Source organism: Drosophila teissieri, chromosome 3R (assembly GCF_016746235.2).
Source record: "Drosophila teissieri strain GT53w chromosome 3R, Prin_Dtei_1.1, whole genome shotgun sequence".
In the NCBI taxonomy this organism is placed as follows: domain Eukaryota; kingdom Metazoa; phylum Arthropoda; class Insecta; order Diptera; family Drosophilidae; genus Drosophila; species Drosophila teissieri.
The window spans coordinates 9,410,261-9,436,465 of record NC_053032.1 but is presented as its reverse complement, the minus strand read 5'-3'; the positions used below and the strand labels follow the sequence as shown (position 1 = coordinate 9,436,465).

The 26,205-nt window shown below is 45.4% G+C and overlaps 5 protein-coding genes across 11 annotated transcripts; 3 read left to right on the top strand and 2 right to left on the bottom strand.

Moving 5' to 3' along the window:
* Positions 1-68: 68 nt before the first annotated feature.
* On the top strand, positions 69-1,691 carry LOC122620626 (short-chain specific acyl-CoA dehydrogenase, mitochondrial). 2 transcript variants are annotated; one of them, XM_043798188.1, is made up of 3 exons: positions 69-249; positions 337-546; positions 605-1,691. In XM_043798188.1, the coding sequence occupies exons 1-3, from the start codon at positions 216-218 to the stop codon at positions 1,576-1,578; spliced, it is 1,218 nt and encodes a 405-aa protein (XP_043654123.1). In that variant the 5' UTR covers positions 69-215; the 3' UTR covers positions 1,579-1,691. The 2 variants fall into 2 exon arrangements, with proteins under 2 accessions (XP_043654123.1, XP_043654124.1); XM_043798189.1 differs by having other exon boundaries at positions 227-249; positions 344-546.
* Positions 1,692-2,351: 660 nt separating this feature from the next.
* LOC122618781 (mitogen-activated protein kinase kinase kinase 15) lies at positions 2,352-8,520 on the top strand. The gene is made up of 10 exons (XM_043795340.1): positions 2,352-2,500; positions 2,565-2,759; positions 3,379-3,557; positions 4,027-4,924; positions 4,980-5,318; positions 5,377-6,179; positions 6,242-6,388; positions 6,725-7,624; positions 7,681-7,953; positions 8,007-8,520. The coding sequence occupies exons 1-10, from the start codon at positions 2,381-2,383 to the stop codon at positions 8,242-8,244; spliced, it is 4,092 nt and encodes a 1,363-aa protein (XP_043651275.1). The 5' UTR covers positions 2,352-2,380; the 3' UTR covers positions 8,245-8,520.
* A 406-nt stretch (positions 8,521-8,926) lies between these two features.
* On the bottom strand, positions 8,927-10,633 carry LOC122622401 (opsin Rh1). Its single transcript, XM_043800813.1, has 4 exons — positions 10,038-10,633; positions 9,628-9,775; positions 9,292-9,569; positions 8,927-9,227 (listed from the first exon to the last, which is right to left on the bottom strand). Exons 1-4 carry the CDS (start codon positions 10,631-10,633, stop codon positions 9,101-9,103), a joined length of 1,149 nt encoding a protein of 382 aa, XP_043656748.1. The 3' UTR covers positions 8,927-9,100.
* A 2,896-nt stretch (positions 10,634-13,529) lies between these two features.
* Positions 13,530-21,503, top strand: LOC122622640. 2 transcript variants are annotated; one of them, XM_043801245.1, is made up of 9 exons: positions 13,530-13,954; positions 15,148-16,627; positions 16,693-16,820; positions 18,881-18,972; positions 19,032-19,265; positions 19,894-20,164; positions 20,268-20,717; positions 20,776-20,934; positions 20,992-21,503. In XM_043801245.1, the coding sequence occupies exons 2-9, from the start codon at positions 15,364-15,366 to the stop codon at positions 21,055-21,057; spliced, it is 2,664 nt and encodes an 887-aa protein (XP_043657180.1). In that variant the 5' UTR covers positions 13,530-13,954; positions 15,148-15,363; the 3' UTR covers positions 21,058-21,503. The 2 variants fall into 2 exon arrangements, with proteins under 2 accessions (XP_043657180.1, XP_043657179.1); XM_043801244.1 differs by having other exon boundaries at positions 15,132-16,627.
* On the bottom strand, positions 19,805-26,200 carry LOC122622641 (ATP-dependent Clp protease ATP-binding subunit clpX-like, mitochondrial). 5 transcript variants are annotated; one of them, XR_006326309.1, is made up of 7 exons: positions 25,378-26,199; positions 22,961-24,336; positions 22,754-22,903; positions 22,447-22,668; positions 22,187-22,381; positions 21,721-21,874; positions 19,805-20,158 (listed from the first exon to the last, which is right to left on the bottom strand). XR_006326309.1 is itself a non-coding variant. In XM_043801248.1 (6 exons), exons 1-6 carry the CDS (start codon positions 25,433-25,435, stop codon positions 20,141-20,143), a joined length of 2,016 nt encoding a protein of 671 aa, XP_043657183.1. In that variant the 5' UTR covers positions 25,436-26,200; the 3' UTR covers positions 19,805-20,140. The 5 variants fall into 5 exon arrangements, 3 of the variants coding, with proteins under 3 accessions (XP_043657183.1, XP_043657182.1, XP_043657181.1); XR_006326310.1 differs by having other exon boundaries at positions 19,805-20,155; XM_043801248.1 differs by lacking the exon at positions 21,721-21,874 and having other exon boundaries at positions 19,805-20,155; positions 25,378-26,200.
* Between the last annotated feature and the right edge of the window lie 5 nt (positions 26,201-26,205).

Genomic DNA, 26,205 nt, shown 5'->3' with positions numbered 1-26,205 from the left:
ATTTTTTACAGGCGGCATGAGGCAAGAGTTGTTGATTTCCGAACAAGAGTCACCCTGTAAAAGCCACTTGTTACATGCAGATACAGCCGGTGCCCGCCTCTGGCCACACTATCAATTTTTAATTTGTTATAATAGTTGATTGTTTTTATAATCTTTTATACGTATTTTATGCAATAAATTCAACTAATCATAGTAAGAAGTAATCCCACACAAACATGCAATCTGTACTCACCCGCTCGTTAAGCATTGGTAAGACAATTTGATTTGTGGACTTTGAGCCCCAGCCATTATAAAGTTCTCTATAAGCAAGATCCTAAGCCAGATATTGATATTCAGCCCGCAGATCTTTAAATGCTCGGCAGATCGCCTCGTTGTCGGCGCTTTCGGAGACGCATCAGATGCTGCAGAAGTCCTGTCGGGATTTTGCCAACAATGAACTCAGTGGAAACGCAGCCAAGTTCGATCGGGAGCACCTGTATCCAGAAAAACAGATCCAACAGATGGGCGAACTGGGCGTGATGGCAGTAGCGATCCCCGAGGAGCTAGGTAATTGATATTAAAGGCATCTTAGCCCTCTCTATAGTATCTTTATGTTGTTATACAGGCGGCACTGGACTGGATTATGTGGCCTACGCCATTGCCATGGAGGAAATCTCAAGGGGTTGTGCCTCTGCTGGCGTCATCATGTCGGTAAACAACTCTCTGTATCTGGGACCCCTTCTCTCATTCGGTAACGATGCCCAGAAAAAGGACTACATCACCCCGTTTACTACTGGCGAACGAGTGGGCTGCTTTGCCCTTTCTGAACCTGGTAACGGATCTGACGCTGGAGCTGCGTCCACCATAGCCACCGACAAGGGAGATCACTTTGTCCTGAATGGCACCAAGGCCTGGATCACCAATGCCTTCGAGGCGGAGGCTGCCATTGTGTTTGCCACCACCAACAAGCAACTGAAGCACAAGGGCATATCCGCATTTATTGTGCCCAAGGCTACCAAGGGCTTTTCCCTGGGCAAGAAGGAGGATAAACTGGGCATACGGGGATCTTCGACCTGTCAACTGATATTCGAGGACTGTGTAGTGCCCAAGGAGAACATGCTGGGCGAGCCGGGTTTCGGTTTTAAGATTGCCATGCAGACGCTGGACGCCGGCCGTATAGGAATCGCTGGTCAGGCGCTCGGCATTGGTCAGGCTGCCCTGGAACTGGCCGTGGACTACGCCCAGAAGCGACAGGCCTTCGGCAAACCCATTGCCAAGCTGCAGTCCATCCAGCAAAAGATCGCGGACATGTCGTTGGCCATGGAGTCGGCACGTCTGCTCACCTGGCGCGCCGCCTGGCTTAAGGACCAAAAGCAGCCGTACACCAAAGAAGCCGCCATGGCCAAATTGGCTGCTTCAGAGGCAGCCACCTTGTGCTCCCACCAGTGCATCCAGATCCTGGGAGGAATGGGTTATGTGACCGACATGGCTGCCGAGCGTCACTATAGAGACGCCCGCATCACCGAGATTTACGAGGGCACCTCTGAGATCCAGCGACTGGTCATCGCGGGCTCCATTCTCAAGGAATATGCTAGTTAAGATCAAAGTTAACACAAATGTAATTTAAAGCCGTACCATCATAAAAATTGTAATTTGTACTTTCGTTTAATATACGACGATAATAATAAATAATTATTAATTTGCCAATCGTATTAGGAAGAATGTTTTTCAAAAACCATTAACATGTTTACTACATTCTAATTTTGTGTATAAGTAAAATTACAAAAAAAAAAACTACCACATATGTTTATATAAACATTTAAATACATTTTCCAATCGCTCTCATAATAACTTGAAAGTCTTAATTAAATTACACTCCAATTTTCCTCTTTAATTGGATTTTCAAAAATTAAAGTATTTCTTACGCATTGCTCGTTTAGAATTAGAATCAAAATGATGAAAATAACGTGCTTTCAAAATCAAAATACGTACACTTTCAAAATGTTTCAATTTTCTAAGCTATATTGAATATCTTTTAAATCCAGTTTTAAAAAACTCAAAAAGGCGCACTTAGCGCCAAAACTCCGGCAAGGCTTTCCCGTTTAGCATATTTTTGTGGTATATTTATGGCTCCTTTCGGTATATTGCTGGTAGCTCCGGCACGGTCACACCGCAAAAGCAAAAAGTTTCTTTATTTATTTGATAATTATTCGTTACGCGGTAATTAACGCGATGCAAGTGCAGCAGGAACGTGGTAATGAGCGTTTTTGCCACTGAGGTGCGCGCGTCGGCCGTCCAGAAAGTGCAGAAATCGCGCGAAGTGCGCGAAGTCCGTCCAAAAGCAGAAAAGTGCCAAGAATAGCTGCGATCGAATCAGAATCCAAATCGCATCGAACCAGCGATGGATGTGGTGTGTGTAATGGATACGTCGGTGGGCGACCATCTGGAGGATCGCCTCTGTGCGCTGGAGGAGATCAAGCAGGCGGTGCAGTCCGCGGGCGCCAACTTTCAGCGGGTTCAGGTGCGCCAGATGGGTTATACAATGGCATATAGGTGGCTTTACTCCCCACTTGGCATCCTTGCAGTTCGAGCGGCTGGACTTCGGGGAGACGAATGTGCTGGAGACGTTCTACAACGCCGATGTGGCCGTCATCGACCTGAGCATCCTCACCCAGCAGCGGCCGCTGTCCTATCACTACGGCGTGAGGGAGAGCTTCGGCATGAAGGAGAACATCCTCACCTACAACGATATCGAGTCCAAGCAGACGCTCAGTCTCAAGGTGCGTTCGAAACTATTTACATGACCAGGTGTGCCTGGTTAAACATGCGGGCGTGATCGGGAATCCGTTTCCGATAAGATAAATGCTATGACCAGCAACTGCGTGGACTCCTGTACTAGTTGCTCTTGCTGATCTTTCCACAGTCGAGCTTCCATAACGCGAACCAACTCTATTCGAAGTTTCTAACAGCTGTGCTCAGACACCTCTTTAAAATTCATCTTTGTATGTACATAGTATTGATGCTTTTACAAACCGCAGAAGAAACCGAAAAACTTCTGTGGGACTTTTTCGAAACTAAAAAGTTTTAAACTATTTCCAAAACACTTCCGCAGAGGTCAAAAACTAATTATCTGAAATCTCTTTTCCATATGGTACACAATAATTTGTACCGTGGAAGTTCGACTGTATTTCCGTCGAAACGTATTCGTTATTTTTGTTTTGGCCGCGGCCATAAAGCAACAAAAGCATTGGCCCAGCAATAACAATAACAAATGCGAGCACGCCCACGCCAACACTCAAAGAGGCACGCACACTCTTACAGCGCGGCGTACACCAACGCAGTGTGGCCTGCATTAACAGTGGTGGTCACTAAATTGGGTACACTCTACTCCCCTTGCAGCTCTCGTGTGCCAACTACCTGTTTCTAAGCTACAAGCGGAATGCGGAGACCAATTCCTGCCACCTGACCAGCCAGCCCAACAGCAACAACAACAACAAGGAGCCCGCCGCCGAGGGACGAGTGCCCACTTTGCAGTGGCGCCTCAAACGAAAGCTGCAGGATGTGGAGATCCAGTCGAAGTGAGTACCCCCTGGGAGTCCCCTTTGCAGTAATTCATGCACGGTGATTGCATATCTGAGCACTATTTTTAACATACCCCTGCGGTTGATTGGCTGTCTAAGTCACGACTTACATCTAAAATGAATCAGACCGTTTTATAGTGCTGGCCTTGGAAACAGATGCATATAAAATATCATTATTCATGCATATAAAATATTATTTCCTGTTAATTTTAAAGGTTTCTTTATAGTTTCATAATTGTCCTTTCAATTTAAATTAGTCGGAACTCTAGTGATATTAGGGCTTTACAATAATTGTGTAATACTATTATTGTTTGAATATATGTATATGCGAAATCAAACTTTAAATTTGCTGTGCGAGATGGATGCTAAGTTAATTAGTCTTTCAGCCAGACCACGAAACACTGTTCCTATTATGCATTATTTGTGTACCTAAAAACTAAACGAAGCTATTTTCGGTTATTTACAGAGCCCACATGCGTGAGAAATTTCTGAGTGACATGCGAACGGCGCGGGACACGTACGCCACCAACGGCGCCAAGCTGCAGAGCATCTTGCACGAGATGCGGAAGCGTCTGGACGACCCTCATGTCCTCTCCGGCGAAGTGGTACACAGCTTCATGTGCTCGCTGAGGGATGTGCAGGACTACGATGCCATGGTGCGGCTGGTCAATGACCTGAAGAACATACCCAACACCCGGAAGTACGTGGAGACGGGCAACATGAGTTTTCTGTACGCCTTCGCCCTGAACCGAAGAAATCGGAAGGGAGACCGTGAAAAGGCTCTGGAATCTTCACTGAAGGCGCTGGAAAAGAAGGAGAACCACTTTCCGGACATGCTCTGCTTGTGTGGCCGCATCTACAAGGACATCTTCGTGGAATCCGATTACACGGACGCCACCAGTTTGGCGCACGCCATTAAGTGGTACCGCCAAAGTTTTGAGGTGCAGCCAAATGAGTATGCAGGCATCAACCTGGCCACCCTGCTGGTTATCGAGGGCAAGGAGTTTACCAACACGGAGGAGTTGCAGCACATCGGCATGACCTTGAACAATTTAATCGGCAAAAAGGGCAGCCTATCCTCACTGAGTGAGTATTGGGATGTGGCCACTTTCTTCGAGATCTCCGTTTTGGCCAAGGACTACGCCAAGGCGATTCAAGCTGCCGAGTGCATGTTCAAGCTGAAGCCACCCAACTGGTATCTGAAGTCCACCATCGGAAATATCTCTCTTATTCATCGGTTTCGAAAGAAGCCCGAGGAGCGCCAGCCGCCCATCGAGGAGCAGGTGTTCCAGTTCTGGATGGACTTCTTTCTGGAGGCCACCAACACCGAGGAGGTGAAGAACAGCATTCGTTTTCCGATTCTGGTTCGTACCCCTAATCTGCAGTATAAACTCTATTGCTAACTAAAATAAATTACAGATCCTCGAGCCGCAGAAAATTTATATGCCCAGTTATGTGACTATTAACATGGATGCGGATGAGAAGTCCATTCAGATTGTGAACAACTGTCTGGCTCACGCAAAGAATGCGTGTAAGAAAATCCACGACTTCCTTTTCGTGGCATCGAAGATCAAGTCCGTCAGTCTTTACAAGCGCGATGATCGTTGTGCCTACTTGTACGTCCATCACAACTCAGATGATTTTCAAATATATTTTCCCTCCACTGAGCGGCGACAAAAGTTTTACGATTTGATCCTAGAGATGACCGCTGATCAGGTGGTGTTTGTAAATCTCAGCAATGATGACGCTCAAATCGAGGTGAGTAATTTACTATTCATATATCCCCACCACATTTGCTAACTATTGTTAATTGCAGTACGAGTACGACTACGATGAGCAGAACCGCAAAATGGTGCTGGGCAAAGGCACTTATGGCACAGTGTACGCCGCCAGAGATAAGCAGACGCAAGTTCGAATCGCCATCAAGGAGGTGCCGGAAAAAAACTCCCAGGATGTGCAGCCACTGCATGAGGAGATTAAGTTACACTCTCAGCTGCGACACCGCAACATAGTTCGATACTTGGGATCGCGCTCGGAGGACGGCTTCTTCAAGATCTTCATGGAGCAGGTGCCGGGAGGCTCGCTCTCCGACCTCTTAGAGACCAAATGGGGTCCGCTCAAGGACAACGAGTCCACCATGGCTTTCTACTCCAAGCAGATCCTCGAGGGGCTGAAGTACCTCCACGAGCAGGACATTGTTCATCGCGATATTAAGGGTGACAACGTGCTGGTTAACACGTATAGCGGTGTGGTGAAGATCTCCGACTTCGGCACCTCTAAGCGGCTGGCCCGCATCAATCCGATGACGGAGACCTTTACGGGCACCTTGCAGTACATGGCGCCGGAGGTGATTGACCAGGGCGTGCGCGGCTATGGCCCGGCGGCTGACATCTGGTCCTTTGGATGCACAAACGTTGAGATGGCCACGGGAAAGCCACCGTTCATCGAGCTGGGTTGCGCCCAGGCGGCAATGTTCAAGGTGGGCTACTACAAGAAGCATCCGAACATACCCGAGGAGCTGTCCGCCAACGCAAAGAACTTTATTCTACGTTGCTTCGCCATAAGCGTGATGGACCGACCCTCCGCATCGCAACTTCTGGAAGATCCCTTTTTACAAGAGTGAGTTTCTTAAATGGCTTGCTTAATCCCATTTTAATTGCACTTTTAATTTTCTCAATAAGTAAACCTCGCAAGGTGCGCCCAGCCTTGCCCATCAATACTGAGTTTGGACGCAGTATTTCGGTGCCGGCTGATCGATTTGTGCACAAGACCACACCGCCGCTGAGCTACAACACAACCTGCAATACGCCCACAACGCCGGAATTGGAGTAAGTTAATCGCTGGGGTTATGCTTATCATGTTTGACCTTCCTCAATTACAAGTAGAGGTTATCTTATCTGTAACACAATTATCATTTGTATTTTGCTAATTTAAATGTCTATAAAAATGTTTTCTTGTTTCTTTATATTTTACTATATCGTCTACTATTATACAAATAACAAGTGCCTTTGTTATTATCGTCAGTTAACATTGATTGTTGCTATCAGTTAAGTGCATATTTAATGATTGGAAAATCCGAACACGGATGTAGATACTGAGAAGGGCATTAGGTGTACTGTAAAAGTAACATCATTTTAAATTATTCTTTCTTATCCCTGTTTCAGCATAACTCATACATCCTCGGTAGACATTGACGAGCTCCCCAGCAACCAGTTTATGCTTGAACGTCGAAATTCCCATGGATTTTTGCTATCGCCAGAGATTGAACCCTCCACTCCGTCCTTGCGTACGAGCATCAGTGAAACGAGCGAGACTGACGGTTTTTACAGGCTAAAAAAGGATTCGCAGCGGCGGACAACGCTTTCCAAGGTGCTGGCACTAGATGAATCGAAAATCTGCGATATTTGGCTGAAGAAGGTCGACGCCGATCAGCACTCGATTGCGATTAGGAAAAGCGATTTGGAGGTTTTGATCCGAGGTCTGCGGGACTACATTATGAACGAAAACGAAAAGCATTTGGAGGCGACTATCAACGAACTGAAACAAAAGCTGAACAACGACGCAGTGGCTCTAGACCATCTGCACTTAGCGCTGTACTCCTTTCAGGACGCCGTGGTCTGCGTACTTCGGTACCACTGCATTAAACCTCACTGGATGTTTGCACTAGATAATCTGGTAAAGCGGGCCGTCCAGGCGGCGGTCACGATTTTCTCTCCTGAACTTGGTGCCAATCTGGCGGACAAGGACCTGTCGGGAAATGATGATGAGAGCTTGCATACAAGTCTAATGCAGCAGGCTTCCACCGAGAGCCAGGAAAAGCAGAGCCTGGAAAAAATGCTTCCCACGAGCAGCACTCGCGAAGGTGTGGCACTAACGCCTGCGGAATCGGGCGGGGATGCCCTGTCCAGTTCAATGGAGTGCGCCCGCATCCTGAGAGACATCCGTGACAATCAGCAAAAGCTGCAACGCCAGCTCCTTGAGCAGCAGCGCCAGAGCATGAGGGCCTTGCATAATATCAGCCAGGAGCTGGCTCACATTTACATGGGCGGAAGAAAGAGATTAAGGTGGGTAAACAGTAGGGCATTATAAATTTCTGGATTTTATAAAAGCATCTTACCAGACGTACAATCAACGGCTTTAACAAAAAGTGCCATAGAATGAGTCCCAGTGTGGGCGGAACGTCAGGAGTCCGTACGAATACAGCGAGCAATCCCCGGAGGCAGCTAAACAAGCATCACTTTGGTCTTCACGAAATAGACGAGCAGTTGGAGCAGTGGTTAACCCAGCAGGAAATAGACGAATTCTCAAAGACGCTCATTCTGAATGAAGGTTTCACATTTGACGATTTTATCTATAACATGGAAAAGCTGGACCTCATGAGGCTGGGACTGCGGTACGTTAAAACTATCTGTTAATCCATGCTCAGCTAAAACTTGTATTTTGCAGTGTTGGCATCGAAGTGCGCTTGTGGAAACTCATTATACAGGAACGCGTCTGCACCTCATCCGATTGTGTGGACAGTCCCCCAAGCACTTACCACAAACCCATTGGAGGCAATAGCTCTTTTGCGCTAATTGATAACAACAATACGCTACCATCACCCACAACCACAACTCCCGGAACGCCAGGCATCAAAACGAAAATAAAAAAAAGCGAAAGCGAGTACGATTCTTGCAGCGAGTGACTGGAGTTGGAAGCTTTCTGAGTTGTGCCTTTACAGATACTACTGATTAATTGTTAATGTTCGCCATGTGCTACTAACCGCTGCGAGGCTCAGCTCAATGAGTTTCCAGCAGCCCTGGGTAAAATTCTCCCATGCTGACTCATGTCCTTTGAACTTTGAGTTCGAGAAGACATTGTCTGTGTGTCCAGTTTTTACAATTGCATGTTAACTTATAAAAATGGAATTTAAGTGCCTTTAATTTTAAAAAAAAAAACTGAAATGGAAAATATATTGTGAAGTGCTTTGCAGAAATTTGGTGTTTCTTTTCAACTGGCAGGAATTTTAAGCTTCTGACTCACTGTAAACGTAGTAACGAAGCGCAGCACGAAAATGTGCGAAGAAAACTACTATATGAGCACGAATAAATACAAGTCTGCTTTAGTTGTTTAACCACTAAAAGCGGAAGATACCAAGACTTTTTCCACAAAAGTTGATATTAAAACTTTTGTATGTTCAAGGTGCGATCGCCACCAGTATTTTAGCACGCTGAGATCTGTTTTTGTTAGGTATACTACGATTTAGGAAAGGCTCATTTAGTTTATAACTTTTCTAGTTCGTTTGCATTTATTTTTTTTGTTGAGTTTTTTGTTGTCCTTGACTGACATTGCATGAGATTTAATAATTGAGTTTACATTGCTTTTTGTTATGTAGGAAAGTTGCATAATTTATTTATTATTGTAGTTTTTGATGTTATTCGAAAGCGTTTCGTTCTGTTGCTGCAGTTGTTCTTGCTGTTGTTTTTTGTTGCTGTTGTTGTTGCTGTTGTAAGTAGTAAGATGTTGTTGTTGTTGCTGTTCTGGTTGTTGCGCCGAGGAATTTATGCCTTGGACTCGGCCTCGCTGGCGGTGGCCTGGGACTGGGCATCGCTCGATTTGCCATCGTCGACCTTGCCGAAGACGCAGCAAGGACACTTTTCCTTGAGGGCCAGGCGGTACTTGGGATGGCTATACGGTAACAAAAGAAATTAGTAACATATTAAAGGATACACTTGCATAACTCATAGCCCACCTGATGCCGTATACAATTGGATTGTAGCAGGCGGCCGACTTGGCGAAGCAAGCTCCCCAAATGGTGTTCAGTGGTGTGAGACCCTCGAACTTGAACAGTCCCATGCAGTTGATCACCAGGTATGGAGTCCACGCCATGAACCACAGGGTGATGGTGACCAGAGCCACCTTGGCCAGCTTGCCCTCGGCGCTCTTCTCGGCATCCTCAGAGGAGCGGAGGGACTTGACATTCATCTTCTTGGCCTGCTCGCGCATGGCCTTCTCGTGGGCGGAGACAGCCTGGGGGAGGATAATTCGGGATAAGTCACTGGGATTAGCGAGCCTCCTAGCCACTTACAGCAATGATGAACCAGTAAGAGTAGCAGATCAGGAACAGCGGAATATAGTACACGAAGATGGAGTAGAAGATCAGGTATGAACGGGGGTTCCAGTCGCGTTCCAAGTAGTCAATACCGCAAGATGTCAGGTTACCCTCCGGCACATACCTATGACAAGCAGGATATATATTTGAGAAAATGTTATGTAGGAACAAGATAAATAAAAAAAGAATTTCGTAAACCTGTTATGGAAGTGGTTCCATAATTGGCTTTAAAACCCCATTCAATTTCAGATCTTATATGTTTTGTAATCCTAAAATTGAATGGCTTTGGTAATTTTAGAATGTTTAAGATTACAAGTATCCCATTATGTTACTAAACAGAGTAAAATAAATAAATTCACAGATGGTCTAGCAGGTCGAGGACTCACCTGCTCCAGCCGAAGGCGGGCGCCAGGCACCAAATGCTCGACATGAACCAGATGTAGGCTATCTTGCCCAGGGCCAGCGGAATGGTCATTGGCCGACCGGCCATGCCCTTGACGATCACTTGGTATCGATCCAGGGAGATCATGCACATGGACCAGATGGAGCTGCAGCCGAAGGCCGAGCCCAGTCCGGCGTAGATGTCGCACATCATCGGGCCGAGCACCCAGGTCTCGAAATACAGATTGATGCCCATCATGGGCGTGTTGGTGATCATGATGCCAAAGTCGGAGATGGCCAGGTTGATGACCAGCAGGTTTGCGGGCGTGCGCAGAGATTTGGTGGTGGCGAATATGTAGATCACCACGCCATTTCCGCACCAGGAAATCATGCCGATCATGATCATATAGGCGGTCAGGATCTTGGCCCAAATGGGGTCCATGGCGGGGAACTGGTTCCAGTACGGGCTGATAAGGTGGGCCATGTCGGGCGTGACCTTGTCCACCACCGATCCATTGGACAGGGGGGCAAAGTGTGGCCCCAGTTGCGCGGCTGCTACTGCAAAGCTGCAACACCGAAGCAAAGTTAAATTGCAGACCATTACTCCCAGTGGATCCACGGATCGTACCTCTCCATTGTGTTTTGGTTACTGGCTGCGTCACTATATCCCGCCTATATCACACTGTCTACATAAAAAGCTGCAAATTCACTAACAATATTTCTAACACTTTTTACATAAAGGGTTCCTGGATTCTGAATATTTCACTGGGGCGGACTATTCGCGGCGATTGGTCGTTGGAAACCTGCATTGTCTGCATTCTGAACCCTGGCTTTTATAGTTTTCGTGGCGCTCGTGTAACCCCTGGTCTTGAAATTCAATTAGGCCAGCCTAAAAATATGTGTGCAGTGTGCAGAGGAAAGTGTCGACAGCTTTTGGCTTATAATCATAATAGCCATAAGAAAAGCAAGCGCACATCGCAATGGGCCAATGTCAATAGTTAAAGGCATTTCAAGGGTTTCCAATAGTTTTCTGGCCGGGGCATTAGTCTTCTCCCGAGGCTGTGCAGAAAGCAACGGCGAAAGTCAGCGATTTAATGTGTCAATGCCTAGACATATTTGTAGAACAATATGAAAACATATCGCAGCAGAAGAAATGCCAGTGTCGTTCGCCTGCGACACCAGTGCGTATGCGCAATTAAGTATACGCAGCGGGTGCGCTGATGAAGGCACATCTTGAGAGCTCTGTTAATCTTGGATTAGATGAAGAACGCCAGCTGTCGGGAGTCGTAAAATAATCTATTCAAATGAACAAAATGAACACCCTCTCCCAGACGCTAAGCTGCTTATGGATTTTGTGTGTCGATTGATCTTTTCGCACCTCCATTGAATTTTCCGCACATGTTTTGTTTTTTTTTGTGTGTGGGCAGCTTGTATTTTATTTTGTCAGTCCAGCTTTGGCATAAAAGACTTTTGTTCGCCTTTGTGCGAGTAGAGACATCAGCTTAAATTGGGTCAAGTTTTAGGCTAATCCAAATGGCTGGGATGTCACGCTTTGTGCCCAGCCCAAATATGGAACTAAACCGAAATAACTGTCAAGCGGTGTGACAGCCGACACATGTTGGAAGATCTTTCGGTTTAAATCAATTACACACCGCAAAACAATAAAAAAACGCTGGTAATAAATATTCATATGAAGTTAGCCAGCGCAAAAAACTAACAAAAATACAGAGGCGCAAAACCGGAAGCTGCGCTCATATCGCCATTATCATTACGATCAATTTGATCATTATGATCGTTATACCGGCGTCATCGTTAGCCGCACTTGCGGTTCCCATATTAACGTATTTACCTACAAGTCTGTGTCTGTATATATGTATATAAATACTATAATCTGGCTATAAACCAAAACACGAATCGCATTTCAATTTATTCGGCATTTTTGGGTTTCTCTAAACAAACAAAAGTAACCCGCCCACCTGCTAGATGCTAGATGGCCCAAACATAAAAAGCCAAGAAACGAAATGGGTAACGAAATGGCAACAACGGAGACATATGGACAGCTAACTGCAACAAACATTGGGACGTGAAGTGGCAGAAGGCTGCCGAAGGCGGGGAAGAAGACGATCATTTAGCATTAGCAAGTAAGCGAGATAAACGCTTCGATCCGTAGTCGTTGTTATTGTTGTGGAATTTGTTGTTTTCCTGCTCAATGAGGCGTACAAATTTGAAACTGGAGAGGAAGAACCAAACTTACCTGGGATTTTGAATACCCTATCTTAAAATCTTATAAGACATTAAGAACTGCAGACGTTCTAAGTTTTCTTTACATTTAGTTGGGCATTTGGTTTTTGATCTAAGAGTAAGGAACGTAGACTAAATACCCCAACAATTATATACAATTCTGTTAATCATGTGATCAAAAGGAATACGAATAGAGCTTAGGGCCTGTGCGCCTGAAAGTATGCATGCTTATTCCACGAATTTATTAAATGCAATTTAAGATGGACTTTGATTTAAACCCATATCCTTACGCGAAAATATTCCATGCAAATGCGTTTTATTATGGTGAGTGCTGTTTACGTGACTTGTCCAAACTTTTCAAACGAACCGTGACACCCTGCCTCCAGGGCACAGTGTAATTAACAAACACCTATGATTTGATTTTTGTATTTTTATGTTCGACACTGGATTGTGTGAGTGTGAGTAAGTGTGTGTGAGTGTGCGTGTGCGTGTGAGTGGGTAAACGACGGCAAGTGTTCTGCCGACGTCGCTGCCGCTGCGCCGTCGTGTGGGGGTAGGTGAGAGCGCAGAGAGAGCGAGAGGATGGGGATGGTGGAGCCGCTGCTCAAAGAACGCCAAAGTAATGGATCTTTTCGGGCGCCGCTCTCTCTCGCACTGCGACTGCGATGTTCTTTTAGCTATTTTCAAGCTCAATTTTAAAACAGATAATCAAAATTAAGTCTTATATAACATTAGGCTTCGGCACAATCATAGTCCTTTCAAATTTTTTACACATTTATAACGTTAAATATTCTACTATTATTGTATTTATTATAATAGGGATATTAAATTACTTACGTAAAAACAACGTAAAACAAACGTAAAGTGACATTTCACATATGTACATTTTTAAATTCTGTGAAAATGCCGTTCTTACTGGCGAGACCTTGACCCTGAAGGGTCAGTACTATCGCCCCCTTCAAAATGATTGCTAAATCTGATCTGTCCGATTTCCCAGCCGATTCGTCAGCGCTTTTTTCCGTCGCTTGGCTCACCTCTGATTTGATCGCAGGGCGCTCGTGTGTGGGAGCGCTCGTTCTTGGGGGCTGCGAGTGTCATTAGCGTAGTTGCAGCGGCAGTAGGAGCAGCAGCAGCAGCAACAGCTGAGATCACCGCGGAGCACTCTCGCTCATCCGCTCCGTTGGCTCGTCATCTCTGCGGATCGACCGATTGAATCGCTCGCAGAACAGAGGCTGATGTTATTTTCAGCGGCCGAAGATTTACAGTAACAACACGGACCTTAGCAGCATCGCGTGCACCGCTAGTCGCTCGGATATACGACGGTTTTCCGATTTCGGACTCGCATTTTCTGATCTGTGGATTCTGTGTTCTGTCTCTGCTCTGTTTGCCGTTCTGTTTGCTGTTAATTTTAGACTCGCCAAGCGGAAGCTTGCCAGAGTTTTCCAAAATATCCCGCTGCCGCGTGTGTTTTCCCCCGTTTGTTAATATTTCGCGCATTTCGCCCAAAAAAATGTCGTGCCGCGAAAATTTTGATTAACCTCTGGTCGTTTTCAGTTTCGGTTCGGCTTGGTTAATTAATTAATGACAGAATCTCTCGGTGTCGCCGTTGTTGTCAGCACGCGCCCTCCGGGCCCAAATGCAATTAAATCATTAATAAAGGCAGACAAATATCAAACTATATGTACGTCATGCACTATACACCCCACCAACCACACACACACACACACACACGCACACACTGGCTCGTAAAGTGTATGTAAAGTGCATTGGGCGAGTGTGCGTGCACGTGTGTCTGTGAGCGGCAACTACTTCGAAATTTATTTTCGAATAAATAGTACAAAGTTGAAGAAGCAGCAGCCGCAGTCGCAAACGCAACGCAGCTCCCGGTATCATCTCGTCCCCATCCCCATCCCCATTCCCATTCCTATCCCAGTGGAACCCCACGTAAAAACGGCGAAATAGTACAACCGACAGCTGCGCCCAAGACAATAGCAGCGCTAAATGCATTGGCAAACGACTTTCCTTTTTGGCTATCTATGAACTTTGTTTTGCACAATGTTGTCGTTTTTTTAAGATTACCATTTAACAGTGACTAAAATTTAAAACAAAAATTATTATCAAAGTTTTTGTAAAAGAAACTGACTCAATATAAGTACATGTGTAGGTCAGTTTCGAACGTCAATGCAATGCGTGGTCACCGTCAACAAAATATCTTTAATGACGCTAGTTCATACATGAGGCATTTTGTTAATTTATAAAGTAAGATGAGACTTAAATGCCCTTCTAGTAATCTCAGATTTAAGTACTAATTGCAAAAATTCATGTATTTACACAACTAAAATCAAGTAAAATTGAAGTAACTGCAAACAAACAGGAAGAAAAACTTCTATAAGATCACTTAGTGCTACAATTTTGGCCGCCTTTGTCTATTTCTTACGCATACACAGTGGGTTCCCGTTTATCTTTGACCCGTCAAAAAGATTCAATTAATTCAATTGATTAATTGTTTGTTTTTGCGCAAACATAACCAAATGGAATGTCGAGCTGATTCAACGTGACACTATAATTGTTCACGTTTTCGGCGCCAAAGGTGTGGGCCATTAATTAAGCCCCTGATATGATAATTGCTCCTGGCAGTTGAATGTCTATTTTTGTGTGGTTTTCAATGGATCTGCAACCACTGTGCCCGCCGTGTACGCGTCTTACGTATCTACTCGATATTCCTATGCCGATGCGATGCCTAGTCTGAATCCGTATCCGTATGTTTTCGTGTGGTGCGTCTGTGTTTCGAATGTTTCGTATTCGGCGTCTGAAATAAACGAAATAGGAAATTTTGGTATTTTCCTTTATATAAATAGATTTTGCCATACGCAGTCTACGGAGAAAAAGTTGAAAACGCTGAAAATGTGAAAAGTGAATGAAACGCATGTGAATCTCGCAGTGCCAAACGACGCAACAAAGCCGGGAAAATTCAATAAAAAACCAATTAAGATTTCAATAAATTATTTAAATGAAAATGTGAGCAGTGAACATGTGAATACCCAAACTGTGAAAAAGAAGAATACACATTTTCCGAGATACTGAATCAAAATGCAAGCCAATTCGAGCACCACCACCACAACGACCACCAAGACCAAGAAGCTCAGCAGCGGAACGGGGACCAACATGATCAGTTCGGTGGCGGTCACAAGTGCCATCAAAACCACCACCACGACTCGTAAGCCAGCGGGATCTGGAGTCAGTCCCAAGACGTCCAAAGCGCAGGTAGCGTCGAACAGCCCTTCAGCCACCAGCGATTCAAATGCGGAAATAGCCGAGTTGACCAAGAAGATCAACGACCATGCCGACGCCATCTACCACACGTGGAAAAGCCAGGGCATTCCGCCCCCAGAGCTCCTACAGATGTACACAAACGCCGCAGCCTCCGGCGACCTTTCGGATGTTGCCTCGCCAACCGCCGATGCCGAGGGTCTCCAGAAGATGGTCACCAGCTTCGTCAACAAGGACAAGGAGCAGCGTGGCAAGACCAACAGCCTAAAGAAGTCCGACATCACAGCCAACGGCAAGGTGAAAAAGGCAGTGGTCTCCAGCTTCAGTCCGGTGCCTGATCAAGCCCTGCAATCGCCCAAAAAAGTGGCCGCCGTTTCCGTCAGCAAGCCCCTGCCCGATGTCAATCTCAACTACGACATTAGCCTGGACCTGGACGTGAACAACCTCTCCTCGCAGCAAACCCAGAATCTCCTGAAGATCAGCGAGCTAATCCAGCAGCAGAAGGACGCCCCAGCTACAGTGGGCAAAAAGCGGCAGAACAGCAAGTCCAACAGCAGCACCAGCAACAATCACATCGTCAACTTGGCCAGCACCAACAAGTTAACAGCCTCAGAGCAACCCACCAAAAAACAGAGCAAGGCCAGCAGCAGCGGGAGCAGCAGGATCGGATCGGCTGCTGTTAGTCTAGATGTCGTCGATGGGCCATCGGCGGCGAGAATGGCCAACAGCGCGGCAGTGAGTGATAAGGGCGCCGAGCCAGCGGCCACCACCAGTCGCAAGTCGAGCAAAACCAAAGAAACAAAAGAAACTAGCTCCGATTCGAAGCCGGCAACCAAAGAAAAGCCCACAGCAGTAGCCACAGTAGCCAACGCACGCAAATCAACAAGTCGCATCGCCACTGATAACGCCGGCAACATAGCGGCAGCGACAGCGGCAACAGCGGCAACATCGGCAGCATCGGCAGCATCAGCAACATCGATGGATGCAACGCCAGCAACAGCGGCCAGCACAACGATGCCAACGTTGAATAAAGTCAAACCGACCAGCGGGGCGCGGGCGGCCCTCACCAATGGCCAGGACAAAAGTAATACCATCGACTTGAATCCCATATAGTGTGCTAGCTATCCAGATATCGGTCTCTACTTCCAGTGAATCTCCTCACCCGCGGCTCCGTAGCCGAGCGCGTGCTCATGTTCGAGAAGTGTCCGGATGTTCGGCACGCCTTCCTGAACATCAAACGGCCCCAGACGGACCCTCCGCCCAAGAGTCTCTTGAAGGTGAGTTATGAAAACCTGTGCAGAAATCTGCATTTTCTGCGGCCCAGTGTAGAGTGCTCGTGGTGTTATCTAATAGCTGAAAATGCCAGAAGACAATGTGCAAAAAACCGAACCAATTGCAATCGCCCATTTGTTTTCGTTCGACTTTTTGTGGGCTGCTCTTATCGGTGCGAGCGCACTGCATCATTGATTGATTTAAGGTTACCCCAAGACGCCATGCGAGAAACGCTTGCCAAGTGGCTGGCGAAGATCGGCGTATCGGCCGTAGGAGCGCCGAGTGAAAGAGGTTCCTCTGATCTCGAGGGGTTTCATTTCGCAAGCAGTATGGCCATCCAATACTATGAACCGAAAAAAGAAATATTAGCTAGAGGCTTTAAGGGCTCAAATTGTTTAATTAATTGCTAACTGTTTCGATTGTACCAATTTTTATACAGGAATAGCAAATATTTCTTAACTTACGGTGTTAAAATGGAATATCTTATTTATTATTTGCCTGTTTGTATACAAAACTTCCAAGACCGAATGATCAAATATTTTGGGTCATATATTATTTGGACGTATAGAACTCAAAGTTGAAGCATTATAAAAGCAAGCAAGTATTGACGAAATCCCTAGTTTGCGTTTTGAAGCTACTTTTTTTAATTTATTTAAAGTTTGCTCATACGTCCAAGAACCTGTTGACTACTCATCTGCTCCGCAGGGTTTGTTGGGAATTCATAGTGGTCTCGCTTGCCCACATCGAGTGCTCCCAGTGTTGTGTGCATATTTTCGTATATAAACAATCAAATCAAGCATTTGCGATCAGCACAATCGTGCATAAGCAAAGCAACAAAAATAAACTAAACAACAACCAAACCGAATTCAACACAACCCCAGCACACGATCATCATCACTTTTGAGCACTTCGAAATGCAATTCGCTTTGCTTTTTTCAGGCTTTGGTGCGGATTGTTGCTCTGGTCGGGGCTTTTGTTTCAGAATTGTTTAATTGCTTAATTACATGTGCGGGCGGGCGCGGCATATTTGGTTTTTTTATGAATGGCTTACCAAACCGAAAATCTCTCCAGCTTAATTGAACTTTGCTTTACTACGAGTGTCTGTAAAATTCCCCACTTCTTGCCAAGCGTCTGATCAAAGCAAACAAATCGGCTAAAAATAGCTATAATCCTGAGAGAAAAACAACTTTTTTGCAATTTAGCTTTAAGCAGGGGGCAGACACATGAATCGATCTGCTAGTGCTTTTTGGTCTCTTTGCTCTTTGTCTATAAATTGGGCAACAGTGCGTATGCGTAATATTTGACTATAAACGATGTGTAGCCGGGCGTATACGTAATGTGCGCACATGCCAATGAATTGTTTTCTCTTTCGTAGGGGCTTCTCGACGTGGTCGAGTGAGGAGATTAATATTTATGTCTCCGTTGACAGTTTTAAAATCATGAATGGCCTGGCCATGAATTATAATAGATAAAAAGTTCTCACAAGAATAAAAACCAAATAAAGTAATTTTATGTTGAAGGGAAAAACTTTTAATAAAATAGTTTAGATTTAGTGGACTGTATTTACAAGTTAAATCTGTTCAAATCAGCATAGCTCAACAAATTGTTCATGTTTCTATAGCTAGCGATCTTTTGCCTCCTCTTTTTCGCTTCCACCATATGGAATTCAATGCATTTATTCCCCGAAAATCGCAACATCAAAATCCCACGTAGCAAATATGTTTCCATTATTTACCAAATAGCAGCGAGGTAATTTAAACAAAAAGTATTTACTCTTGCGCCTACACTCACCGCTTAAATTAGAGAACAATTTGTTGATGTTTATTTGAATGGCAAACATTTAATAATAAATTCAAAGGTAAAGGGCGAATGTACGTCGATATGGGTGTGGCAGTATGCGGCTTTTGGGGCGAGAGTGGGAAAAAAATTTCCGCAAAAACGTAAACAAAGCCAAATATTCGAGAATAAATTGAACATTTTATTGAGTGGCGCTTTGGCAGCCACAACAAGGGAATGTAAACAATTAGTGAGTGAAATTAATTTTCGCATTCATATTCGTCGGCAGGTCAAGCTTCATGCCACACCGCCCCCGCCGCCCCAAGAGCAGAATCTGCTGCAGAAGGAGATCCGCTCCACAAAGAGCGTTTACATACCCAGGTGAGCGGATCCATTGATGTGGTTTGTAAGGTGTACATTACCTATCTATCATCCGGCAGATTCTACTTTCCACACGGCAAGCCTCAGCCCAACATCGCCATGGAGCGCGTGGTGCGCGGCATCCTCTCCGCCTTCGACAGCTTTCCCAACAACCAGGTGACCAAGGACGAGCTCCCACGCATCCTCAAGATCTGTGGCCTGCCCTTCTACTGGCGCATGCCGGTGATGGTCTTCTGCCAGTCGGCCAGCTCGGGTCTCGTCGAGCGTCAGAGGTTCGTCGAATTCTGGAAACAGTAAGTGCCTCCTAGATCCTGAAGTATCCTTACAATGTACCTGTTCAGATATTGCCAACGTGATGAATTAACAGCACGAGATGTCCTGACAATATTGTTTTATAGTTTTGATTTTGGTTCAAACTGAATACATTTACAAACATTTGAATAAACAAAACTATATATTAGGGTATATGTTTGCAATATGCAACATTTACAAATATTTTACCTTGATATTACCACTCAACATAAATAAAAGATACCAGTTCAGCCGTAGGCGTTGGAATGTGCGTTCGCTAACACATTTTAAAAGGCAGATGTAATGTTACCCAGAAATATGATAAATGATTATTATACATTTGACTCACGAGTCTTAGATCATCAACATGTTCTTTATAAAATATAATATTGATTTAATTTTATTTTCGTGTTGAAATGTAATGTTATATGTAAGAAAAGGGGAACAAGGTGAAATATCCTATTATTATTTTGAATAAGTTAGTCTAGAAAACAATAGACGTTCTGGAGGAAAGTACTAAACTCCACCCACTCATATGTCGTTTTTAATGTTGGTATTGTATTGTGTAAATCTTTCTAGGCTCACATATATTTATATTTATTATTTTATTTATTTTAATTTTACTTGCAGAATGAATGTTTATTGCCATGAGGCGGCCTCGAGATTCGTGTACATTCTGTCGCGTGGCCAGAGATTCCGTTCGTATATCGTGCCCGAGGACCTGGTGCCCATGGTGCAGGATGTGGTGGACACACACCCCGGCTTGGCCTTTCTCAAGGAAGCCACGGAGTTCCATTCCAGATACGTGCACACAGTCATCGCGCGCATTTTCTATTCGGTAAACCGCAGTTGGAGCGGCAAGATCACAATAGCCGAACTAAAACGGTCCGATCTGCTAGAGGTAAGAAAAGTATATGAGTGATCTATATAAAATATAAATACAATAAAACTAGTTCTGGGATAATCATAGAATATATTATGTACATTTCAAATCCCGCCCACAGATGATCAGTCTGCTGGAGGAAGAAGAGGACATCAATCAGATAATGGCCTTTTTCAGCTACGAGCACTTCTACGTGATTTACTGCAAGTTTTGGGAACTGGACAAGGACCACGACCTGCTGATCAACCAGGAGGACCTGGCCAAGCACAGTGATCATGCCCTGTCATCGCGCATCGTGGAGCGGATCTTCTCGGGATGTGTAACGCGCAGCGATAACAAAAAGGCGCCGGAAGATGAGGCCAAGATGTCCTACACGGACTTTGTGTGGTTCATCCTCTCGGAGGAGGACAAACGGACGCCGACGGCAATCGAGTACTGGTTTAGATGTATGGACGTTGACGGAGATGGAGTGCTGTCCATGTACGAACTGGAATACTTCTACGAGGAGCAGCAGCAAAGGATGGAGGGAATCGGCATTGAGTGCCTGCCTTTCGAGGACTGCTTATGCCAGGTGGGCATCGGATATTAAATTCCAATTTGAAGAAGATAATCAATTTTTCTTATATTAGATGCTAGATATGATCAAGCCCGCAAATCGGGACTGTATCACCCTGGGTGATTTGAAACGCTGCAAAATGACGCACGTCTTTTTCGACACTTTCTTCAATCTGGAGAAGTATCTGGATCACGAACAACGAGATCCGTTTGCCTCTCAGCGAGACGAATATGTAAGTGTTCTTACAACAATTGGTGGAACCCTTCTCAAACTGTTATCTATTTCGCAGACCTCCGATTGGGATCGCTTTGCGGCACAGGAATACGAACTGCTCATATCCGAGGAAAACGATTAAGGGTCGCCAAAAGATATTTATTAACTTACAAATTTTTATACAAATTTATACACTACGAGATGAAAAGGAAACGTAAAAACAAACAAAAAGAAGGAACTACTATTAGTCCATTATGTGCAATAAATTCAAATTATTTATTATGAGTTCTGCAGACTTAGTTGAATTTGAATGACGAATAAAATAAAATGAATGAAAACTAAAAATTGATATCTACGTTGTTTACCTTGATATTTACTTTCGAACTGAAACGCGGATATTAAGAGAATAGAAAACCCCTTGGCGCATTTCTCAAAAAGTTAGCATTCAGCTTTTTATTTTGAAAAATCAGAGGAATTCCTTTTCATTTTTTTTATTTTTTTATTTCTTTTTTGTTTTAGAAATGTATTTTCCAACTTAAATTAGTTAAAAGTAGAACGTGCTTCTCGTTTGTCATAATTACAACGCTACAAGAACTCATTTAGAAACTCAATTTAGACTATGCAAAAATTTGCCTAAATATATGTTTACGTTTGTATATATAATTGGTATATGCAAGAGAAGATCCTAGCGCCAATTGACCACATCATTGCCAACATTGCAGATTTCCGATCTTTGTGTTATATAATGTTTAAAAAACTGTGGCTTTTATTCATGAATCACTTTTGGATTTGTTATTCCACTTACAATTGCTTCGGGCTCAAAAGATTGCGCTGCTCGTCGTTTATGAATCACAGATGCATATGGGATTGAGGATATATTCATTATGATTGTATGCGAGAGCATTCATACACTCCTCAGCGGGTCATATTTTACAGAGTGATGGGTTTGAGGAAGGGATCTACGATGAACCAATCAATTTACCATTCAAACCAGACTAAAAAATATACATGTTAGAGTGGGAAAAATGAAAGTATCATAAGGGTTCAACATTAAATTGTGTTTATGAGAAAAATTAGCGCTGACGATTCGAAATTAAGCAGCTGGACAAGTTTAAGAAGCTGTATAGGGGATAGAAGATACGAGTTTACAGAGAACAAGCTATTCGGAAAGCGTTGCGAATTAAAAGGTTTCTCTTTGTTCAATTGTGGTCTCAATTTCTGTTTTGGTTGGCTTTGAATGTGGATCTGTCTGATTACTGTTTTAGTCGTACTTTCTCACTATTCTCAAAGTTCTTATCATTATCGGTTGTGGTATCGGAATCCGTGGCAACCGTCCCAGATGCCGGGGCGTCTGCATCACGACTGTACTCGGGGGTGGAGCTGCCCTTGACATAATCGGCGGTTATGTGAACACCCCGAATATCTGAACCAGGCACTATGAACATGGGATCCAGCAGCAGTTGTTCCTGGAAAGGATGATAAACATGTTTATGGTATATCTCTTATGTGTTTCACAAATTCAATGTCTTACCATTATGGAGCGCAGTCCACGAGCTCCCGTGTGCCTTTCCATCGCCAGCTGGGCTATCGACTTTACAGCATCCTCGGTGAACGTAAGATCTACCTCATCAAGACCCAGGAGTGCCTTATATTGCGGCACTAGAGCGTTTCGCGGCTCTGTAAGGATACGCACAAGCATGCTAACGTTCAAACTGTGGAAGGGGACGATAACCGGGAAACGTCCAACGAATTCCTGCAAAACAAATTGGGTTTTAAAATAATCCAAAATTGTTTTATAAGTACATAGTAATATTTAAACCTTCACTCCTGATACTTACCGGTATCATGCCGAACTCAACGAGATCACGAGCCTGCACTTTGGTCAGGCATTTATCACGCTCCTCCTGGTCGTTGTCCATGGGACTGGCGGCTGATTGAGCTGCACGACGGCCAGATCCGCTGGTCGAAGGCATGCCGAAACCCAAATACTAGAAAGTATAAGAGGCAATCAGTAAGGAAAGGTTGAGTAAATAAAACTACCTTACCTTTTCGTTGAGACGACGTGCGATAAGCCTGTCCAGTCCTGTGTAGGCACCAGAGGCCACGAAAAGGATGTTTGTAGTGTCCACCTGGACGGTCTCGCCACGCAGTTTGCGCGGGGAGTTCCGCTCCGGCACGTTGACCACAGTGCCTTCGAGCATTTTTAGCATGCCCTGCTGCACGCCCTCGCCTCCAACGTCACGAAGCTGGTGAATTCCGGGGACGGCACCGATTTTGTCCACCTCGTCGAGGAAAACAATGCCCGTCTGTGCGCGCTCTACATTGTAGTTGGCATCTTGCAGTAGCTTTGAAATAACGCTCTCGATGTCCTCGCCTACATAGCCCGCCTGTGTCAAGGTGGTGCAGTCGCAAATGGCGAAGGGCACATCGAGGCACTTGGCAATAGTCTGGGCGATCAGCGTCTTACCGGATCCCGTGGGGCCCAACATGATTATGTTACTCTTTTCCAGCTTAACATCGCTGGAATGCCGGTCAAGTATTTCTGATCCGGATCGATGGTCGCCACCTCCACGCGCATTGCTCGATGATGCACCCGTTAGTCCTGCTCCAAGTCCAGGTCCTCCCATTCCCCCGCCCATGCCCATCTGAGCCGGCGACTTTGGAGGCAGTTCGTTGCCCGGCGAGCTGTTCAGCGTGTGACCGATACCGGTGATGTGTAGCAGGTCGGGCCGAGGAATACCATCTAGGCCGCCACCGGATCCACTGGCACCAGCTCCCTGGTTTTGCAGTTGCGGCAGATTGTGGTGGATGCGCTTGTAGTGGTTGTAGACGGCCACCGCCAGCACCTTTTTGGCGAAGTCCTGTCCCACAACGTGCTTGTCCAGGTACTCCATGATCTTTTGTGGTGGAGGTGGCGGCTTGCGCTGGTTCTTGGGCTCGTCCTTGGTGCGCTGCTTGGTCTCCACTTCCGAGAGCACAACAAAGAAGTAGTTGCACTTGGCGCACTTCACGAACCGCGTCGAGCTGACAAAAGTCTCAACTTGGGTGCAGGCGCTGCCGCACTTTGGGCACGAGAGGAACTTGTCACTGCCGCCGCCTGGCGGATCGGCGCCACTAGTAGAACTTGCACCAGAACCAGCCGCACTGCCGGGGCTCTTCGCTCCACTACCTCCCGACGCACTGGCTCCCCCTTCGCTGCCGCTCCCACTGTCGCTGGAGTCCCCTGGCGTTCTTGAAGTGGCGTTGGTTACATCAATATATGCCGGTATTGCCATCGCGGGCTCCAATCTCATCAGTCGATTCCTCGCGCAGTTCCGTGTTGCTAGGTGGAAGCGTCTTACGCCACAGTTGCTGTCATCCGCAGATCCTGCGCTTAGGATAACACATCTTGCCGAGCGCTGTGATTGACCAGCCCCGCTTCCTGGAAATAAAGAATTTTTATCAATATAGAAAACTGTGCTATAAAGGTTTTTTATAAAGTCCAGTTTATAAATTGCGTACAATTTGGAAGTCATCTTAGGTTTGTTGTCACTGTGCATGGATGCAAAAGACTTAAATTGTCTCGTGCACAAAGCAGGAAAATGGAAGCATCGACCCCATGTGCGGGGTTAATGTTTTCCAAAGCACAGGCAATTGATAACAACACAGGGAATCCGGGGAACAGAGTCTCTAGATTGGCCCACAAAAACTAACTAACAAGTAGAGGCCAAGGGCAATTAGCATCTTCCGATATCGCAGATGACTCGCACCTTTTTCGCAGTAGTGCCATTCGAACAGGGCCTTGATAATGGCTAATCTCGGAATTCACAGGTGCTGTAAATTGAACAACAGAAAACAATCTCTGCTAGTTTCTTTCAGTGAAATTTGTTGGGTAAACTTCCGGCTCTCGCTTTCCTAACCTGCAGGCCAGCAAATATAATAACCAAGTTTTGGCCATTAAAAATGTGTAAGAAATTGCTCCACTGCAGACATGTAATGATAAAACAAAAAATCATTGCGTCAGAGCGGCAAGCAGTAATTGCGCTACCTGGCCATTCGGGCCTTATAAAACAATTCAAGTTCAGTTGGTCCAAGAGCCACGCTTGTCTGATTGGAAACGTCGAGGGGGGTGGCCTCCAATCAGATGCGTGTGGCTTGTGAATGTAAAATCAGTTGGGCGAAACCCCTATTCAGCGACGCCACTGTGGCCCGTTGACCGCGAGCAGCTTTTTGGTATCAAAAGAAGACGACCTTCACTCAGTGTTTTGGTTGCTTGACACTAGACAAGAAAAGTTCAGCAAGCAGAGCAGCTAGAAAATTCTGATAAGCCAAATGGCGGGGGGAGGGTTGGGATTCCGATTCGGATTGGTAAACTGCAGGCTGTTTTTTAGTTGCCATTGCCAGTTGTTGTTGATTCACGGCTAATGACGCAGTTACGTATGCGATTGGCAGCACAACAACAACAAGACGGGGCAGCACTTACCCTTTGCCCACACACTGTATTTGGGGCCCAGCAGGATAATCCGCCGCACCATGCTCATGGTGGCTGCCGCCCGCCGCCTGTGCGCCTTCTACCTCTGTTCCTTCTACCGCTTCCTCCGCGCCCGCTGCAGTTGCTTCTGGACTCGGATTCCCCTGCGCCCCTGCTTTGCTTCGTTACTCAGCTGGTCGCCGCTTCTTCTTCTTGCTCTGCTGATCTGCAAAGTTGATCTGTAAGTTGTTGTGACTCCTGCTGGGGATGGCTCGGCTTGCAGGGATTCCTTTTTTGTATCCACTTGTTGTTTTTTCGTCGCTCTCCAAAATGCGTCGCAATTTGGTTGATTTTCCGCCTGCCTTGCTTTATTTTCGGAGGAAAATGGGGGGAATAGATTGCGCTCTGCACGTAATTTTTGTGGCTGTGTGCGTGCGTGTGATTCTCGTTGTTTTGGCTGCCACACTCGTTATGCTTCTTCTTGCTTATTCGGTGGTTATACTGTTTTAAAAGATCCGCAAATTTCTAGGGTCTCCAACATTATCTGATCCAATTTTTGTCTCTTGTAAGTACTCGGAAAATCTGGAAAAATCGCAGCAATCCAAGTAAACGATTACGATAGCAATCGATTGTTGCTATCGGCCTCAGCTGTTCGCCGTTCTTCTTCTTCCCAATCTTCGGTGAGGCCGCGCAACGCACAGTGGAACACAAAGTGACATAAAGTGGACAAAAACGAGGACCCAAAAACTGTGGCTTTGAAACTGGGAATTTAGCTGTCTGCTGGAATTTTGACTGTGTCGAGGCCGGAAAAGTAAATTTCTAACACGAAAATATAAGAAC

What these genes read in the sequence shown, in the direction of transcription:
- LOC122622401 (XM_043800813.1), bottom strand. Translation starts at nt 10,633, where the DNA reads ATGGTCTGCAATTTAACTTTGCTTCGGTGTTGCAGCTTTGCAGTAGCA. An exon ending in CCCGCCTTCGGCTGGAGCAG is followed by an intron (nt 9,776 to 10,037) that starts GTGAGTCCTCGA and finishes TGCTTGTCATAG; the next exon opens with GTATGTGCCGGAGGGTAACC. An exon ending in CTTACTGGTTCATCATTGCT is followed by an intron (nt 9,570 to 9,627) that starts GTAAGTGGCTAG and finishes ATCCTCCCCCAG; the next exon opens with GCTGTCTCCGCCCACGAGAA.
- LOC122620626 (XM_043798188.1), top strand. Translation starts at nt 216, where the DNA reads ATGCAATCTGTACTCACCCGCTCGTTAAGCATTG. An exon ending in CACCCGCTCGTTAAGCATTG is followed by an intron (nt 250 to 336) that starts GTAAGACAATTT and finishes ATTGATATTCAG; the next exon opens with CCCGCAGATCTTTAAATGCT. An exon ending in AGCGATCCCCGAGGAGCTAG is followed by an intron (nt 547 to 604) that starts GTAATTGATATT and finishes GTTGTTATACAG; the next exon opens with GCGGCACTGGACTGGATTAT.
- LOC122622640 (XM_043801245.1), top strand. Translation starts at nt 15,364, where the DNA reads ATGCAAGCCAATTCGAGCACCACCACCACAACGACCACCAAGACCAAG. An exon ending in AAGAGCGTTTACATACCCAG is followed by an intron (nt 18,973 to 19,031) that starts GTGAGCGGATCC and finishes ATCATCCGGCAG; the next exon opens with ATTCTACTTTCCACACGGCA. An exon ending in AACGGTCCGATCTGCTAGAG is followed by an intron (nt 20,165 to 20,267) that starts GTAAGAAAAGTA and finishes TCCCGCCCACAG; the next exon opens with ATGATCAGTCTGCTGGAGGA.
- LOC122622641 (XM_043801247.1), bottom strand. Translation starts at nt 25,435, where the DNA reads ATGAGCATGGTGCGGCGGATTATCCTGCTGGGCCCCAAATACAGTGTG. An exon ending in TTGAGTTCGGCATGATACCG is followed by an intron (nt 22,669 to 22,753) that starts GTAAGTATCAGG and finishes TTTGTTTTGCAG; the next exon opens with GAATTCGTTGGACGTTTCCC. An exon ending in GTGGACTGCGCTCCATAATG is followed by an intron (nt 22,382 to 22,446) that starts GTAAGACATTGA and finishes CATCCTTTCCAG; the next exon opens with GAACAACTGCTGCTGGATCC.
- LOC122618781 (XM_043795340.1), top strand. Translation starts at nt 2,381, where the DNA reads ATGGATGTGGTGTGTGTAATGGATACGTCGGTGGGCGACCATCTGGAG. An exon ending in AGCAGACGCTCAGTCTCAAG is followed by an intron (nt 2,760 to 3,378) that starts GTGCGTTCGAAA and finishes CTCCCCTTGCAG; the next exon opens with CTCTCGTGTGCCAACTACCT. An exon ending in GGCGGAAGAAAGAGATTAAG is followed by an intron (nt 7,625 to 7,680) that starts GTGGGTAAACAG and finishes GCATCTTACCAG; the next exon opens with ACGTACAATCAACGGCTTTA.